This window comes from Schistocerca nitens, chromosome 4 (genome assembly GCF_023898315.1).
Source record: "Schistocerca nitens isolate TAMUIC-IGC-003100 chromosome 4, iqSchNite1.1, whole genome shotgun sequence".
Taxonomy (NCBI): domain Eukaryota; kingdom Metazoa; phylum Arthropoda; class Insecta; order Orthoptera; family Acrididae; genus Schistocerca; species Schistocerca nitens.
Window position 1 is genome coordinate 161390304 of NC_064617.1, and position 18243 is coordinate 161408546.

The window sequence follows — 18243 nt, forward strand, 5'->3', positions numbered from 1 at the left end:
AGGATACATTTCTCACACTCAAAGAAAGAAAATATGTTATGTGGACATGTGTCCGGAAACGCTTACTTTCCATGTTAGAGCTCATTTTATTACTTCTCTTCAAATCACATTAATCATGGAATGGAAACACACAGCAACAGAACGTACCAGCGTGACTTCAAACACTTTGTTACAGGAAAAATTCAAAATGTCCTCCGCGCCGGCCCTTGTGGCCGTGCGGTTCTAGGCGCTTCAGTCTGGAACCGCGTGACCGCTACGGTCGCAGGTTCGACTCCTGCCTCGGGCATGGATGTGTGTGATGTCCTTAGGTTAGTTAGGTTTAAGTAGTTCTGAGCTCTAGGGGACTGATGACCACAGATGTTATGTCTCATAGTGCTCAGAGCCAAAATGTCTTTCGTTATAGGAGTTTTGATATGACAGTTGACGTGGAGATACATGCATCCACCCTCCGTCGCATGGAATCCCTGATGCACTGATGCAGCCCTGGAGAATGGCGTATTGTATCACAGCCGTCCACAATACGAACACGAAGAGGCTCTACGTTTGGTACCGGGGTTGCGTAGACAAGAGCTTTCAAATGCCCCCATAAATGAAAGTCAAGAGGGTTGGGGTCAGGAGATTGTGTAGGCCATGGAATTGGTCCGCCTCTACCAATCCATCGGTCTCCGAAGCCGTTGTTGAGAAGCGTACGAACACTTTGACTGAAATGTACAGGAGCTCCATCGTGCATGAACCACATGTTGTGTCGTACTTGTAAAGGCACATGTTCTAGCAGCACAGGTAGAGTATCCCGTATGAAATCATGGCGGTGAATCGAGGAAGTGCAGTACATACTGACGCAACTAAAATGAGCTCTAACATGGACATTAAGCGTTTCCGGATACGTGTCCACATAACATCTTTATTTGTGTGTGAGGAATGTTTCCTGAAAGTCTGGCCGTACCTTTTTGTAACACCCTGTATCTATATATGTTATCACGGAAGTACGCAAACATGCTTGCGGGCCTTTCCAGTCCCTTAACACTCACCACATAGGGCCTCTGCAAAGTGCTCTTCTGGTTACTGGTTACGACGTGTCGTTATATAAATGGAGACATTGAATATTGGGAACGCACAAATAGGGTCACTACTGAACGTAAATTATTTAGAGATTAAATTTTGACTTAAAATTAAAAAGTTATAAATGATAATTTCTACAAGACGAGTAAATGGAAAGAGTGAGTAGCGATTTATGATGCGTACGTGGGATTCCAAATTTACATATGTGCTTCACGTATTAAGTTGGCATTGCACCTGTACGAATAGAAATAAAAGGTGAATAGGAACGTTGCTAACTACAGTACTTTCTGAAATTTTTAACGTACATCACTGGAGATACTGATATTGACGTTAGATTTATGTGGCTTTATATAACGATCTGCACAATATTGACAGACATGTGAGACAAAAGGCGAAGCTTAGTTTTACTGCAGTAGTTGCTGGTCATTTACTATTACGAATTTGAGACTGGTGAAACGCCCTGCTTGAGTCCACATGACAGAACAGATAGTTGGAATTATGGAAAGGGACCTAAAGGGATCTGTCAGTTACTCTCAAACTTATAACTTTATTTAGTTGTCCAAACAATAAAGCAAAAATTTTGAACTTAGTTATCGGCTGAATAGGCCACGCTATCTCATGCCTTAAGGGCACAACCACTTAAATTTAAAAAAGGGCTGAAGGCCTCAACTTAAAATTCAGACTCAAAACAGAATATTTAGAAGGCAGAACGCCCCATGTAAGTAAGTTCTATAACTTGCCCGAAGGCCCAAAAAATCTAACACTTGAAATACAAAATAGTTTACTTAAAGACGGCTGAAGGTCCTTGATTTACGACCGCTGGTAAAATTCATTAAAAAAACACGTGGCAGAAGGCCTTATCTTTGAAGTGTCTGCAGAAGTGCCAACACCGTGTTGTTTGAGGAAGCCGAAATGCACGCTATAAGCTCACGCAGGATGGCGTGAGGTCTGAAACAGGATACTTAATGAATGCTATAAAGAAAAGTACGTAACTTCTGGAATACTTAACTTTAATCCACAATTGGTGAACATTGGTCTTGTTACTGTACATGCTTCATTAGATACATAGCAAAGGATAAATGGCTCCTTGCTAGGTCGTAGCAATTGACTAAGCTGAAGGCTATGCTAACTATCGTCTCGGCTAATGAGAGCGTAATTCTCAGTGAACCTTTCCTAGCAACGTCGGCTGTACAACTGGGGCGAGTGCTAGTAAGTCTCTCGAGACCTGCCGTGTGGTGGGGCTTGGTCTGCGATCACTGACAGTGGCGACACGCGGGTCCGACATGTACTAATGGACCGCGGCCGATTTAAAGCTACCACCTAGCAAGTGTGGTGTCTGGCGGTGACACCACAATCTTCAATTAGGCTGAAGGCCCCACAAACTCTGATACTTGAAAGACAAGAATTTTAATTAAAAACGGCTGAAGGCCTATTACTTAGAACAAGTAAAATAATTTTTAGTAGGTAGAAGGCTCTAGGCTTTATCTTTAAACAATATTTTACACAGGCTGAAGGTCCAAACAATCTAAGATTTAACAAGTAAGCAATTTAAATTCTAATGCGGCTGAAGGCCCATTACTGAAAAATACAACTACTGTAAATTTTCAAACGGCAGAAGCCCCAAGCTTCATCCAAAAAATACTTCAAATGAGGTTGATGGCCCAACAAAGCAAAACTTGAAAATTAAGGACTTTCAATAATAAGGCGGTTGAAGGCCCATTATTTAAAACCCAACTAAAAGCATACAAATCCAAACCATCGGCTATAAGCCATTGAAATACACAATCAAACACCAATAGGAAAAGGCAGTACAGCCAGTGGCGCTCAGAAGTACCGGGGGTCGGTATGCACTCGAAATGCTAACGTTCGCTTAGGGCAGACAGGTAGTAGGCCCAGCTGTATCCGGTCTGCCGGCAACCCAACCAAGAGACAGTCAACGGACCCACCGACAACACGACTTGCCTTCCACCTGACCAGTGCACAAGGAACTCCAAAGCCAAAACGTAAAAGGCGTAGTCGCCCACAACCAAGAATGCAGAAGCTGTCAAAACTACACACGTTTTGGACAGCGACAACAAGGTGATGAAAGGACACTGCCTGAATTTAACGTCAGCGGCCAGGGCAGGTAACTGGATCGCTAACGGCCACAAGGCAGAAAATCCCGCTGATGCACTTGGACTTCAAATAACCAAAATAAAGTTTAACTCCATCGGATGGTGGCCAAACTTTCGCCAACTGGAACTCTCGCTGTTGCTCACCGGAGTACCCGCAAGAGCCAACCATGAAAGCCAACGGCAGTATGTGAACAGTCTGGCTTCGGTAATTAAATCACCACTCAACTTTGATGTCCTGAGTCGGTGAGCCACGAACCTCATAGCAATCGAAACAGCGCCACTCTCTCCGACACTGTGTAGAGACCACCAGAGGGCCCCGGCCAAACTACGCCCCGCTGAGAATTCCTCAGCGCTCCACGCCAACCGACCTACTGCCTCACATAAGCAATGAGATAGCACTAAAATAACCTAAAATAACTGAGCAGTCGACATCACAAGCTACACACAGTTTCACGAACACGTGCACGAAGGACTATACAATACTAACGGCAGTGACTGTGCAACAACAAGGACGAATCACGAGTCGGCACACGCAGGCAACCCTTAAGCGATCGCCGGCCAACATACACGTCGTCCGACAAGACGACCGACCAACAACCACTCAAGTGATATGTATCGGCAACCGGTGAGCGGGTGATGGCTTTTGGGACCTCACTGCAGCCGCACCCCGACTGAACTTCTGCCGCGTCCTAAGCCAAACACTGCCAGGACCGAACTACATTGCTAGCGCCTCCCAACTCACAGGCAGATCCCAAGCAACTCCGACCGAAAAGTAACAGCAGTCAGCAAAGATAATACGCCAGGGACTATATCGATAAGCGGCGCTGCTGTCGTTCACGGGCAGGCAAGGCGGCAACTCAGTGACCCCAGTAATTGAAATTAACATAACGAGGGGATAGTACAGTAACAGCAGGATGTCGAATGAGATACGGCATGACCCAGCACGGCTCAGCTGATAAGAAGGAGGAAGATTTTTTTTTATTCGTAGAACAGGTCAGTTTTACTGTTTGAACTGGAAGAACGGCGTCTTTTAAAACGATCAGAGCAAACTCACCTCTTTCTAGTGCTTGGAGAGGGAATGGAGGCAAAGTTTGAAACTTCTTTGCCATAAGCCTTTGAATCTTTCTTCATATGATTAGACTTATTAACACATTATATTACTGACGAACATACAACTAATAAACAAGTACTAATACATTACTGTGAGTGTATAGAAGTGCTGTTTGCTTACAGGAAAACGCGGAAATTTCAACGAACAGAAGGAACCCCAAGGTCGCGCTTGCGTTTGAGGAAGTGCTAGACTCCATCGGGTCGAGAGGAATATTTCAGAAGCGGCTCAACATTGTCTTCAACTGCGTCGGACCATGTCTCAATATGTTGAGTGTAAATGTTTTCTATCTCGCAATGCAGACGCATGACCACTGGTGCCATGTTCCTGGCAGGGAACGTGCCAATCTGTCGCTGGAGGAGTGGAAGAATATTACAATTCCTAGGTGAGACTCACTTCGAAACGTGCGTCATAGCATTGCAAACACCTTATATATCACACTTTGTACTGCAACAGTAAAGGAGGCTTAACGTGCCATTCTTTCTGAGCGTCCCAATCACTTCTCTCCTTCCTAAAAATACAGCTCTCATTTCTCTTTCTTGTTCCTGGTAACTCCATCTATTTTCCCAAATCCCACTTACACAGATCAGATTGCACATACTCATATTTTACATATCCCTATGATCCTGGATAAAAAGGAAAAACTGATTAGCGTTCTGATAATGATCATCTCTCCACGTCAACTGTCACATCAAAACTCCTATAATACGCTTTGCAAATCTTCGATATTATCGTTACGCCGTCCAGCAAGAATCGTTTGAAGCAGCCACATAAACTAGATGCGAATCAGTTCAGTAGTACTGTAGGAATTGCACCTCAAAATACTACACCCGTAAAAGTGAGCAGGATTTGTAAAGCGAGATTGGCTAAAATATTCCATAATTAGTCTACTGTGCTTTTCATCATCTTATTCTGCTTTACACAAGCATGCTTTTATAAATAGGTGTCCAAATTCTTCAGGTGTTTCACACGTATGAGTTGAGGCACACTTCTGCAATACATTTCACCATCCCAATATCAACATACAAATTCTATATTACAACTACGAGACCTCCTTGGTAGAAGACCAGATTGCTCCAATCACGTCTGAGGATGAATGCTGTTGGTTGAATTTTTAAATACTTGAACTTTTTTAGAGATTGGGCTGTTATCAAAACGTGATAATTCCTCAAGAATGTAATGACCACCATCACTAACCTAAAATGTAAACTTAACTTTTTCCTTAATGTCTAACCATCCTTCTCAATACTTACCATAATCACTTTGAAACTCTTTTGTATGCCGAGTAGTAACGTAGCATGACTTGAAATTGGTGCTTGGGTGTACGTAACTTCCTCCTGACCAGTTACGACCTCTGGGTTTTCTGACAAATCTCACTTATTCCTCTCACATTCTTCCCCTAAATTTTAAAAATCATTTTGTAACTTTATTAGTTCATCAATCAAAAGCTTGAATTGACTCTTCTCTCCCCCAGTAATAGCAAGTTTTTCTTCAGAATAAGGTAGACTGTTATTAACTCCCCATTTAACTCATCATTTAAGTGAGTACACAGTTCAGGAAGGTTCCCCCTTAAAGTCTTTGCTAGTAGACTTTAGGATCTGTACTGGCACTTCTCTTGCACTAACACTGGATTACTGCTCCCTTGAAACACTTTCTATTGGTTCCTTAAACTTATATGTATTCTCTTTCTGTCTGTTACACTCTCTTTTTTTTTATAAATCCTTGCTCAATGCATATTACCACCCATCAATTTTACAAATTACGGTTGTTGATTTGCTATAAGGGACATTAAGAATGAAGGAGCATCAGTTTCTCCTGGGATATCCTTTTGTTACGTGTCACAATCCTGCTGTGTCCCTTGAGAATTAGTTAAAGTTGTACTAATAGAAATTTGAATGTCACATTAAGACGTGGAGGCAGAAGTCAGCTTATCATATTAGACGTATAGCAGTCTAATAAAGGAATAATGACGTCACCTAATTTCATTGTATAGGCTTCACTGTAGCCACCAGAAACGATTTTTCTAGAAAGCCCGCTACTGCATTAATAATGCTTCACATTACTATCCTACAGCATTACATTTACTTTTTCCACATTCAGTTATTTATCTATTTCATATTTTCATTTCACCAACTTGTTCTTGTATATTACGGTTTGATGACTAAGTGTCATGACATTTGGGATTCAAAGTGATGGTGTACTGCTACCATCGACTGTCTTCAGGTGGCTTAGCTGAAAATTTAGTTACCCACATCAATGCTTCACAATTACTACCACTACTATTCTTCTTAGTAATAATATTAATATTAATTTGGGAAAAGTATACTTATGCCATAAACTGTACAACTGCATATTTATTCTCTAACGGTTTCACTATTACAACCATCTTCATACGACAAAAACAGCGTATATCAAAGGATCAAAATTGAAAATGTACATGACTGCCCCATTTCTGCAATTGTCCTAATATACAGAACATTGACATCGACTTTGTTCAGACAGACCCCTACGACAGTTGTGTAAGTTCTACAATAGAATGCTGGGTCATATTTGACAAAAATGTATTTTTTACCCTTTGTTATACACTTTTTCATTTGTGTGAAGATACTTGTAATAGCTGTAGGTAGAGAACATATATACAACTGTACAGCTGACGATACAAATACGCATTCTTAAAAAAAAATTAAGAGCCGTAGACAGACACCTACGGATACGTTTCATGTCATAATTATGTTGCTTCTACTAGATACTGCTTCCTGCAGGAATGCATCATTGACATTATTAGTATTTAAGAACTTCCCCTAAGACTTATCATTTGTATGAGATGGTGATATCCAAGATACCATCGTAAAAACTCTATCGACGTTCATATATGAATTGATTTTTCAGGCAGTGTCTAAATTTTCAGTTCGAAAGGAAGAAATGTTTTGCTTAGCAGCCGCTTATTGAATCTCACTGAACTTTGGCATGCAACACAAAAAACGAACGATTTCATCATACTCTTCCTTTTATGTTTTCTGATATTCGATACAGACGTTAGCATTTCGTTTCTCATCTCTCATGATTTTTGCCTTGTCTGTTTTGAAAGTGGTAGTGTTGTTGTTTTGTACTTTCGCAATGAAGAGGTAAATACTGTCGCAGAGTAGAAGAGGTTTCCTTATTTCATCCATCTTCAAAGGATATTTACAGTATGGTGATTAAAACGCTCATCGTCACATACGTTTCCTGCATTTTCACAATAGCAAGTTCTAGTGTTTCTGAATTTTTCTTCGCTTTCGTGAACGCTTGCTGCAGTTGCTTCGTGCCCTGCCACTTTCGTACGTGCATTCTGATGTGCTTCTATATGTGTGTTATCAGTGATAGCATGCTCATCCATTGATTAATGTCAGAATTATCACCCTCCGTTCCGCTCCCAGCTTCTGTAACATCTTATATCACATTTCTCCCACGACTAGGCTCTGATGTCTCTAATGTGCAGTCAATCAACCTTACCAACAGTTGCTTCTGGTTATTTTCGATAGTAAGTTGTACAAGAAGTCTACAGCCGCCATTTTCCCTTACATAATCATTAGCTTTGCATCTGGGATGTGGTTCCCACGCAAAAAATACGCAATACGACTGCATACGATCACATTAAGGCGAACGTACTTTAGCTTTCCAATTGCCATTGAACATCTCACAGCAAACATTTTCAGACCATGGTTCTCTGAGATCGTAAACTGTCTCGTTTAAGCTACCACTTCGAACAATAAATTACTGACAGAATGGCTGTAATAAATTACAAACTTCCGCTGGTTGCAAGACGAGAAATGAGTAAGTTAATAATACTGTGCTAACAGAACCATCATTATGATTAAATTTTGAAGACTGAAAAGTGTTCCAGAATATTCGTTCAAGCACTTGGGCGTATATTTAGTATACACGCAGTTCCCAGCGTATTTCATTTGAGGACCTGGCACTTCTTTATTAAGGAGCTTTGCATCATACAGCACCAATTTCAGAACGAAATTTCGAAGTTTCGCTCCTCGAGGAAGACATGTAACCTACAGTTCGGATGACATTTCACATAAACCTAAATAGCATTCAGCAGTAAAGACGTACTCGAATTCACAAATCTGTAGAGGACTCCCGCTCGCCTTATTGCCCAAGCAAGAAGTGAACATTGCCACACTGCTCCATCAGTCGTTGACAAACTTTGCTCTTCGTGAAAGGAAAATGATAAACAGTCATCTGTTCTGTACATCACTGTTTGAAGCCACGTCGGACTTTACAGAAAATGACTAAACGTGAGGCCAGTTCATGTGGTACTACATTGATATATTGTATATGATCCCTAATTGGCGAATACTCAGATAATCTTACAAAGAATAGCACCTAGCACAAAATCACAACAGAGCTCAAATTTCATTACGGCTGGTCCTCAGTCATGTGTTTCAATGTACATTAACGGATAAAATGCTGAGTACCATCGTGGATCATTACCCACGTGTAAGTGTCGGTCGCCTCCAGTTGGCTGAATTAAGTCATCTCCACAGTCCGTTGAAGGCAACGGCATACCAGCTCCAATAGAATGACACCTAGCAAACCACTATGCAATCCAAACTGATGAACGAGTTGACGACAGTTTCTCGTTTTTTATAGCTGATTTTATGTAACAGTTTGTACGAATTCAAAAAGTCATATGTATGTGGATTCTGTCAGTTATCCCATAGTTCGTAATAGGAAATCGCTTGATTCGCAGGAAATATTTCTTTCGAAATTTTATGCTGTAGTTATCATTCACTAAAATTTCATTTTAGCTATTTTCGCTTTGATTTCAGTGTTGTTATTTTGGAGCCTTCTATGCTACTTGATTACAAAAATATCTGACCTCACACAGGGCAGGCAAATCGTTCAGCAAGTGTCTGATGTACAACCAGAGCGATGGTGTCAACTGGAACAGTGTAGAACCCGTCATGTGTCAACACGGCTGGGACTACGACGACACGTGGTTCTCGCTGACTGTCCCTTCTCAGATGAACTGGGTCTGCGAGAACCAGAAGTACGCCAACGACGTCTTGTTCTACGCACAAAACATCGGAGTGGCTCTGAGCCTGCTATTCGGATACATAGGCGACATGTAAGCAATTAGTATGTGAGATTATAGCCGTCTTATTCATTTTGCCTTTATAATGTAATCACTTAGTGGGTATTGAGATATTAATGACATTCGTTGTTTTATGTGTGCCTCAGCAACTAATAACGAAAGAATTTGATTTTAATGTAAGTTATATATGTTTAAAAAATAATAATTACATGAAAGTAAAATATAGATAATTGCAATATATTTGTCAGTCTCAGATCAAACAGATACTCCAAAAACAGGAATAAACTACTTAGTATGTCATTTAACATACTTTTATTATGTTTAGTTCCGTAGCCCCCCCCCCCCCCCTGAACCATGGACCTTGCCGCTGGTGGGGAGGCTTGCGTGCCTCAGCGATACAGATGGCCATACCGTAGGTGCAACCACAACAGAGAGGTTTCTGTTGGGAGGCCAGACAAACGTGTGGTTCCTGAAGAGGGGCAGCAGCCTTTTCAGTAGTTGCAGGGGCAACAGTCTGGATGATTGATTGATCTGGCCTTGTAACAATAACCAAAAAGGCCTTGCTGTGCTGGTACTGCGAACGGCTGAAAGCAAGGGGAAACTACAGCCGTAATTTTTCCCGAGGGCATGCAGCTTTACTGTATGGTTAAATGATGATGGCGTCCTCTTGGGTAAAATATTCCGGAGGTAAAATAGTCCCCCATTCGGATCTCCGGGTGGGGACTACTCAAGAGGACGTTGTTATCAGGAGAAAGAAAATTGACGTTCTTCGGATCGGAGCGTGGAATGTCAGATCCCTTAATCGAGCAGGTAGGTTAGAAAATTTAAAAAGGGGAATGGATAGGTTAAAGTTAGATACAGTGGGATTTAGTGAAGTTCGGTGGCAGGAGGAACAAGACTTTTCGTCAGGTGAATATAGGGTTATAAATACATAATCAAATAGGGGTAATGCAGGAGTAGGTCTAATAATGGATAAAAAAATAGGAGTGCGGGTAAGCTACTACAAACAGCATAGTAAACGCATTATTATAGCCAAGATAGACACGAAGCCCACGCCTACTACAGTAGTACAAGTTTATATGCCAACTAGCTCTGCAGATGATGAAGAAATTGATGAAATGTATGATGAGATAAAAGAAATTATTCAGGTAGTGAAGGGAGACGAAAATTTAATAGTCATGGGTGACTGGAATTCGAGAGTAGGAAAACAGAGAGAAGGAAACATAGTAGGTGAATATGGTTTGGGGCAAAGAAATGAAAGAGGAAGCCGTCTGGTAGAACTGTGCACAGAGCATAACTTAATCATATCCAACGCTTGGTTCAAGAATCATAAAAAAGGTTATACACATGGAAGACTCCTGGAAATACTAGAAGGTATCAGATAGATTATATAATGGTAAGACAGAAATTTAGGAACTAGGTTTTAAATTGTAAGACATTTCCAGGGGCAGATGTGGACTCTGACCACAATCAATTGGTTATGAACTGCAGATTAAAATTGAAGAAACTGCAAAAAGGTGGGAATTGAAGGAGATGGGACCTGGATAATCTGACTAAATCAGAGGTTGTGCAGAGTTTCATGGAGAGTATAAAGCAACAAATGACAGGAATGGGGGAAAGAAGTACAGTAGAAGAAGAATGGGTAGCTCTGAGGGATGAAGAAGTGAAGGCAGCAGAGGATCAAGTAGGTAAAAAGACGAGGGCTAATAGAAATCCTTGGGTAACAGAAGCAATATTGAATTTAATTGATGAAAGGAGGAAACATAAAATCGTAGTAAATGAAGCAGGCAGAAAGGAATACAAACGTCTCAAAAGTGAGATGGACAGGAAGTGCAAATTGGCTAAGCAAGGATGGTTAGAGGACAAATGTAAGGATGTAGAGGCTTATCTCACGAGGGGTGAGATAGATACTGCCTACAGGAAAATTAAAGAGACCTTTGGAGAAAAGAGAATCGTTTCCATCAATAGCAAGAGCTCAGATTGAAACCCAGTTGTAACCAAAGAAGGGAAAGCAGAAAGGTGGAAGGAGTATGTAGAGAGTCTATACAAGGGCGATGTACTTGAGGACAATATTATAGAAATGGAAGAGAATGTAGATAAAGATGAAAAGGGAGATACGATACTGCGTGAAGAGTTTGACAGAGCACTGAAAGACCTGAGCCGAATCAAGGCCCCGAGAGTAGACAACATTCCATTAGAACTACTGACGGCCTTGGGAGAGCCAGTCCTGACAAAACTCTACCATCTGGTGAGCAAGATGTATGAGACAGGCGAAGTACCCTCATACTTCAAGAAGAATATAATAAATCCAATCCCAAAGGAAGCAGGTGTTGACAGATGTGGAAATTACCGAACCATCAGTTTAACAATTCACAGCTGCAAAATAACAACACGAATTATTTTCAGACAAATGGAAAAACGTAGAAGCCGACGTCGGGGAAGATCAGTTTGGATTCCGTAGAAATATTGGAACACGTGAGGCAATACTGACCTTACGACTTATCTTACAAGGGAACCTCCCATTCGCACCCCCCTCAGATTTAGTTATAAGTTGGCACAGTGGATAGGCCTTGAAAAACTGAACACAGATCAATCGAGAAAACAGGAAGAAGTTGTGTGGAACTCTGAAAAATTAAGCAAAATATACAAACTGAGTAATCCATGCGCATTATAGGCAACAGCTAGGAGAGACTCCAGCCACCAGCGCCGTGGTCCCGTGGTTAGCGTGAGGAACTGCGGAGTGAGAGGTCATTGGTTCAAATCTTCCTTTCAGCGAAAATTTTAATTTTTTATTTTCAGACAATTATCAAAGATCAGGCACTCACACATAATCAACTTCGCTCTCCAAAATTCCAGGACCTGTTCAGATTTGCTTGGACATATGCAGGATGGGACGGTCTACAAACGGAAAAATTTGAAAACGTTAAAAACATATGTTTTGACAGAGCACAGGGAAAACTGTGCGACTGTGAAACTGTTGCATTCATTTGTTGCATTTTATGTGACAAACTCGTATATTTTCATCACTTTTTTGGGAGAGATTATCACATCCACAAGAAAACCTAAATCGGGCAAAGTAGAAGAATGTTTTTACCCATTCGCCAAGTGGTCTAGTTATGTGGGTCGACAACATATTCCTGTCATGTGACGCACATTCCGTCACCAGTGTCGTATAGAAAATATCAGACGTGTTTTCCTGAGGAGGAATCGGTTGGCCTATGACCTTGCGATCAAATGTTTTCGGTTCTCATTGAAGAGTCACGTTCTTTCGTCTACTAATCGCACGGTTTTGCGGTGCGGTCGAAAAACAAAGACGTCAATGAACGAATGGACAGATCATAACTTTGCGAAAATAAAGAAAAATTTTTCGCTCGAGGGAGAGACTTAAACCAAGGACCTCCCGTTCCGCAGTTGCTCACGCTGACCACGGGACCACGGCACTGCTGCGATCAGATCATGCTTGTAGTAGGCTATCTTCGTATGGTCTACTCACTTTGTATATTTTGCTTATTTTTTCATAGTTCCACAGAACTTCTTCCTGTTTTCTCGATTGATTTATGTTCAGTTTTTCAAGGCCTATCCACTGTGCCAACTTATAACGAAATCTGAGGGGGGTGCGATGGGGAGGTTCCCTTGTTAGAAGAAAGATTAAGGAAAGGCAACCCTACGTTTCTAGCACTTGTAGACTTAGAGAAAGCTTTTGAAAATGTTGACTGTAATACTCTCTTTCAAATTCTGAAGGTGTCAGCGGTAAAATACAGGGAGCGAAAGGCTGTTTACAATTTGTACAGAAACCAGGTGGCAGTTATAAGTCGAGGGGCATGAAAGGGAAGCAGTGGTTGGGAAGGGAGTGAAACAGGGTTGTAGCCTCTCCCCAATGTTATTCAATCTGTATATTGAGCAAGCAGTAAAGGAAACAAAAGAAAAATTCGGAAAAGGTGTTAAAATCCATGAAGAATAAAAAAAACTTTGAGGTTTGCCGATGACACTGTAATTCTGTCAGAGACAGCAAAGAACTTGGAAGAGCAGTTGAACGGAATAGACAGTGTCTTGAAAGGAGGATATAAGATGAAAATCAACAAAAGCAAAACGAGGATAATGGAATGCAGTCGAATTAAGTCGGGTGATGCTGAGGGAATTAGATTAGGAAATGAGACACTTAAAGTAGTAAAGGAGTTTTGCTATTTGGGGAGCAAAATAACTGATGATGGTCGAAGTAGAGAGGATATAAAATGTAGACTGGCAATGGCAAGGAAAGCGTTTCTGAAGCAGAGAAATTTGTTAAAATCGAGTATAGATTTAAGTGTCAGGAAATCGTTTCTGAAAGTATTTGTATGGAGTGTAGCCATGTATGGAAGTGAAACATGGACGATAAATAGTTTGGACAGGAAGAGAATAGAAGCTTTCGAAATGTGGTGCTACAGAAGAATGCTGAAGATTAGATGGGTAGATCACATAACTACTGAGGAGGTATTGAATAGAATTGGGGAGAAGAGGAGTTTGTGGCACAACTTGACGAGAAGAAGGACCGGTTGGTAGGACATGTTCTGAGGCATCAATGGATCACAGATATAGCATTGGAGGGCATCGTGGAGGGTAAAAATTGTAGAGGGAGACCAAGAGATGAATACACAAGCAGATTCAGAAGGATGTATGTTGCAGCAGGTACTGGGAGATGAAAAAACTTGCACAGGATAGGGTAGCATGGAGAGCTGCATCAAACCAGTCTCAGGACTGAAGACCACAACAACAACAACAGTTCCGTAGGCCCAAAAAGACGAGCATAGCTTCTCGGCCAAGGAACGAGTCTGCACTTGTAATTAACATAAATAAAATAAAATGCAGATAAACCATATCCAGATGACAAGTGGTGAGTCTGCATGGTGTTGACATGTTTGGGAAAATTCTGGGAATAGACAGAGAAAGTCATAAGAGGCTGAAATACTGTTACGGATATATGGTCAATTATTTGTATTTTCTTATTTAGAGACACTTTTCCTGTTGTTTCATGTTTGCTTCGTTTCTGGCTTTTCTGTTTTCTTCCTAAGTTATAAGGTGATTTTTTCTTATCAGGGTTGTCTTCTGTTGTGTAAATTTTTGGATAGAGAGTACTTATTAGTTAATTGGTCTTGAGCACATATCCCCAGTAAACAAGTGCAAAAATCTTTTCTGGACTGAAAATCTATTTCAGTAAGACTTTGCATTTTCTTTAGATTGTATTAATAAAGAAGATCTTATCTTTCTCACTTTCCATGCTAGTCACATGACTGTCGTTCTCATTTTCAGCTACTTCTCTGATACTGCTGACATTATTGTCCTCATCGTAATGAATTGCACTATCTCCCAGAGCCGGCCGCGGTGGTCTCGCGGTTCTAGGCGCGCAGTCCGGAACCGTGCGACCGCTACGGTCGCAGGTTCGAATCCTGCCTCGGGCATGGATGTGTGTGATGTCCTTAGGTTAGTTAGGTTTAAGTAGTTCTAAGTTCTAGGGGACTTATGACCACAGTAGTTGAGTCCCATAGTGCTCAGAGCCATTTGAACCAACCATTTTATCTCCCAGAACAGGCGTTGTAACGCTGTTCAGTCTTCCACAATGAAACGAAATTTTCTCAAAAGAGCCTACTCCCTGAAGATGTCCCTGTACCCTTTGAAAAAGCCTTACCGTTCGGAAAATGTCTATTAGGAAGTACTACAGCATACAGCTGTTTGGCTTCAGACTCAATGCCACGCCATACATAAGGTGCCAGTCCGTCATGCGCTTATCAGGATAAATTTTAGTACACACTGATGCGTCATTCGTTTCGACACTCCAAATTAAACGCATTACCAGTTTGTAGTTGCCAAACACTCCTTTATTACAAACTCATGCTGTTAATGAAACCAAGAGTACCTCAATTATAATAAAAGGCACCTGGCCTACAGAACCAGCAGCAGTACTCAGATTGAAACAATAATGCATTTTGATGTGACAGACCCAAATCTTTCAAAATTTACTCAAGCAATTTTCACTAATTAAAACAATGTTCATAAAACCCCATTAATAAAATTTAACTGATATAACTGAATGCTTCATGACTTACGTAGGAACTGGCTTCCATATCAATTTCTAAAACTGTTTTCATTGGCTGAGATTAATCGCCGGCCGAAGTGGCCGTGCGGTTAAAGGCGCTGCAGTCTGGAACCGCAAGACCGCTACGGTCGCAGGTTCGAATCCTGCCTCGGGCATGGATGTTTGTGATGTCCTTAGGTTAGTTAGGTTTAACTAGTTGTAAGTTCTAGGGGACTAATGACCTCAGCAGTTGAGTCCCATAGTGCTCAGAGCCATTTGAACCATTTTTTTGAGATTAATCAATTATGAAAAATGAAAGTATTATCAGATTAATGCACTCAACTAAGCTTCTCTTTAGTATCACTCAAAGGTAAGAGGTTCACATACCTTTTCATGGCCAGAATACAGTAATCGAGTATTAAATAGTCTTGACATGGAGACATTACAATTTTTACCCACTGAAAGGTGCTACCAGATAGAGGAGATTCACGGACGAGGAGTATATATGCAGCTATATTCAACTTTGGGGTAGAATTAAGCTTCCAGAAAACCACAACGCTCCACAGGAGAGATGGAATTGGAGGATACTAACAACGTAGCTAAAGACACCGATCCAGGTCCTTAAATTTCCCTCTTCCACCGTGATGCCCCGATCGGAGTTTGCTCGCGTTGACCACTGCCAATTATCTGAAACATAAACACATCAGCGGAAGACAACATTCTGGCGCATCAGATAGACAAACATATCTGCCCAACTGGTTATAAATAAACCTTTAATTATACACGGCACCAACGAATCCAAGTCTGACTAACCTAGATGAGCACTTGCCCAGTAACGGCTTTCAAAATTTCATTAGCCATATCTCTAGAACAACGAAATAAAGTAGTAACATAGGAACCGGAAATAGGAAAATTATTTCAGCTCGCTCTTGAATGTCAGACACTGACTTACGTACTATTTGCTACGACTTCTAGCTACTCACTAGGAACGGCTTCATGAGTATCTGTCGTGCGTAGCTAGCACTCCTTTAAACACCATCAACGAATTAGGAGCCCAGACCAAGTACAGTGACAAATAACTGAAACAACCATGAGTTTTCAATGCACTCTGGTACTCAATTAACATGAACAGAATCCACCAAGAAACAATTCGACGACTCCAGTTACTTCACTTTTGGGTAACATGTAACAGACGGAAAGGAAATCTGTTCATCAAATCTCCAGGAAATCCCAGTAACTATTGATAGCGGATCTGAATTCAAACGGCGAAATACGCCGCAAGAGCTGCCCACGCTCCTCCGTCGTACGGGCTCGGTCAATCCCCAGCGCCACACGTCATTGCCTCTCTCACACAGCTGATACCCGGAGGCAAGTCCCTGCAGAGCTCGCTCGCCGCAGTTAAATAGCCACGTCGGAGTATCACCTCTCTGGCGGGGCCCAGGTGGCGAATAGGGGGGTCCTAACCAGCCTTGGTGACGCACTTGAATAATCTGAGGTCACGGCGCTCGTATCTGGTCGCAAGTCTCGTGTCCACCTGAGTCAGTTTAAGCTCAGGGAGCGGGGCACCTCCTAGTCTATTCCGCCGTTTTCTTGGCGCAGGTTGAGCTGGTGCGCTGCTGGTGCCATTCTCCATCGATTGTCATCCCGATCGTTGTCAGTCGATTTTCGATGCCTGCTTGTCTCCTTCGCATCTCTGGCGGATGGCTATCCATTTATTCTGTAAATTAAAGCAGGACCATGGACGTACCACGCTGTCGTTGCAGGTGAAGAGGTGATATTCCGACGTGGCGGGGTCCAGGTGACGAATAAGGGGGTTCCTAACCAGCCTTGCTGACAGACTTGAACGAATTCAAATAGCTCTCACGGACCAAACAGACTCCACAATATCATTCATAAACCCACCACATTTCATTTATCACTTTTCCAGATTACATCATTCTTGAATCGTAAATCCTGACCACGGCCAGAGCACTGAGCGTTGATCAGACAATCAGCCCAAATGGAGAGTCTTCTAACGAAAGAATCGACCGTCTTGGAGACACAGCATCGTGGATCCGAGAAAAGACACTACTCGGATACGGTGGGGTGTCACTTAAAAGATTGTGGTGAGTCGGAGCACCTGGCAGCCCAACAGACAAAAGGCAGACAGAAACTTAAATTCAGAAAACCTGTAAAAATCTCTATCTTTGCAACATTAAATACAAATTCAATAATGAAAACTGGTTAACTGAAACGCTTAACAGACATAATGATTCAACACAAAATTTTAATAACAGCCCTTCAGGGACTTCGAAATGTAGATAAGAACCCATTTGAATATGGGGTGTACCGTCTCTACAAAGTAACTCCGGGGAAAGGAGTAATAAAATGTATCCCGCAATTTCTAATCAGATTTCTGGTTCATAATATTTTATTAGACTCAGTGGAAGACTTCTAGTCGAACTCTCCAAGAATGGCAACCTTATCAATCAAAGTACTTAACAAAATATATAGACTGATTAATGTCCATGCCCGCAACAAATGAAAAAAGCGTGAAAGATAAGGAATGAACGGAAATACTTTGGGAAAAACTGGACCAAATGATATCAAACATTAGTGATAGCCATATTAATATCCTGCTTGGAGATTTCAATGGTAAAACTGGGAAAGAAAGAAAAGATTACACTATTGTTGGTAAATGGAAGTTCATAAAGTCAGAAACAAGAATGGTCAAAGACAAAGCTTTACACTGCTGATTGGTGGACGTAAAATCGCATCGACGGCTGAGACCCTGCAAGTCCGTGACCCAGAAACTATAAGATTGACCAGGCTGTTTATGGTACTGGTG

General features: G+C 41.6%; 1 protein-coding gene across 1 annotated transcript in view; it reads left to right on the forward strand.

The window, feature by feature from the left end:
• The first annotated feature begins 4106 nt into the window (after window positions 1–4106).
• The window catches only part of LOC126252176 (carcinine transporter-like), a 92649-nt gene continuing 78512 nt past the window's right edge, over window positions 4107–18243 (forward strand). The window contains exons 1-3 of the mRNA XM_049953046.1: window positions 4107–4166; window positions 4407–4666; window positions 9161–9400. Of these exons, the coding sequence (XP_049809003.1) occupies window positions 4107–4166; window positions 4407–4666; window positions 9161–9400 (560 nt within the window). The remainder of the gene's footprint in view (window positions 4167–4406; window positions 4667–9160; window positions 9401–18243) is intronic.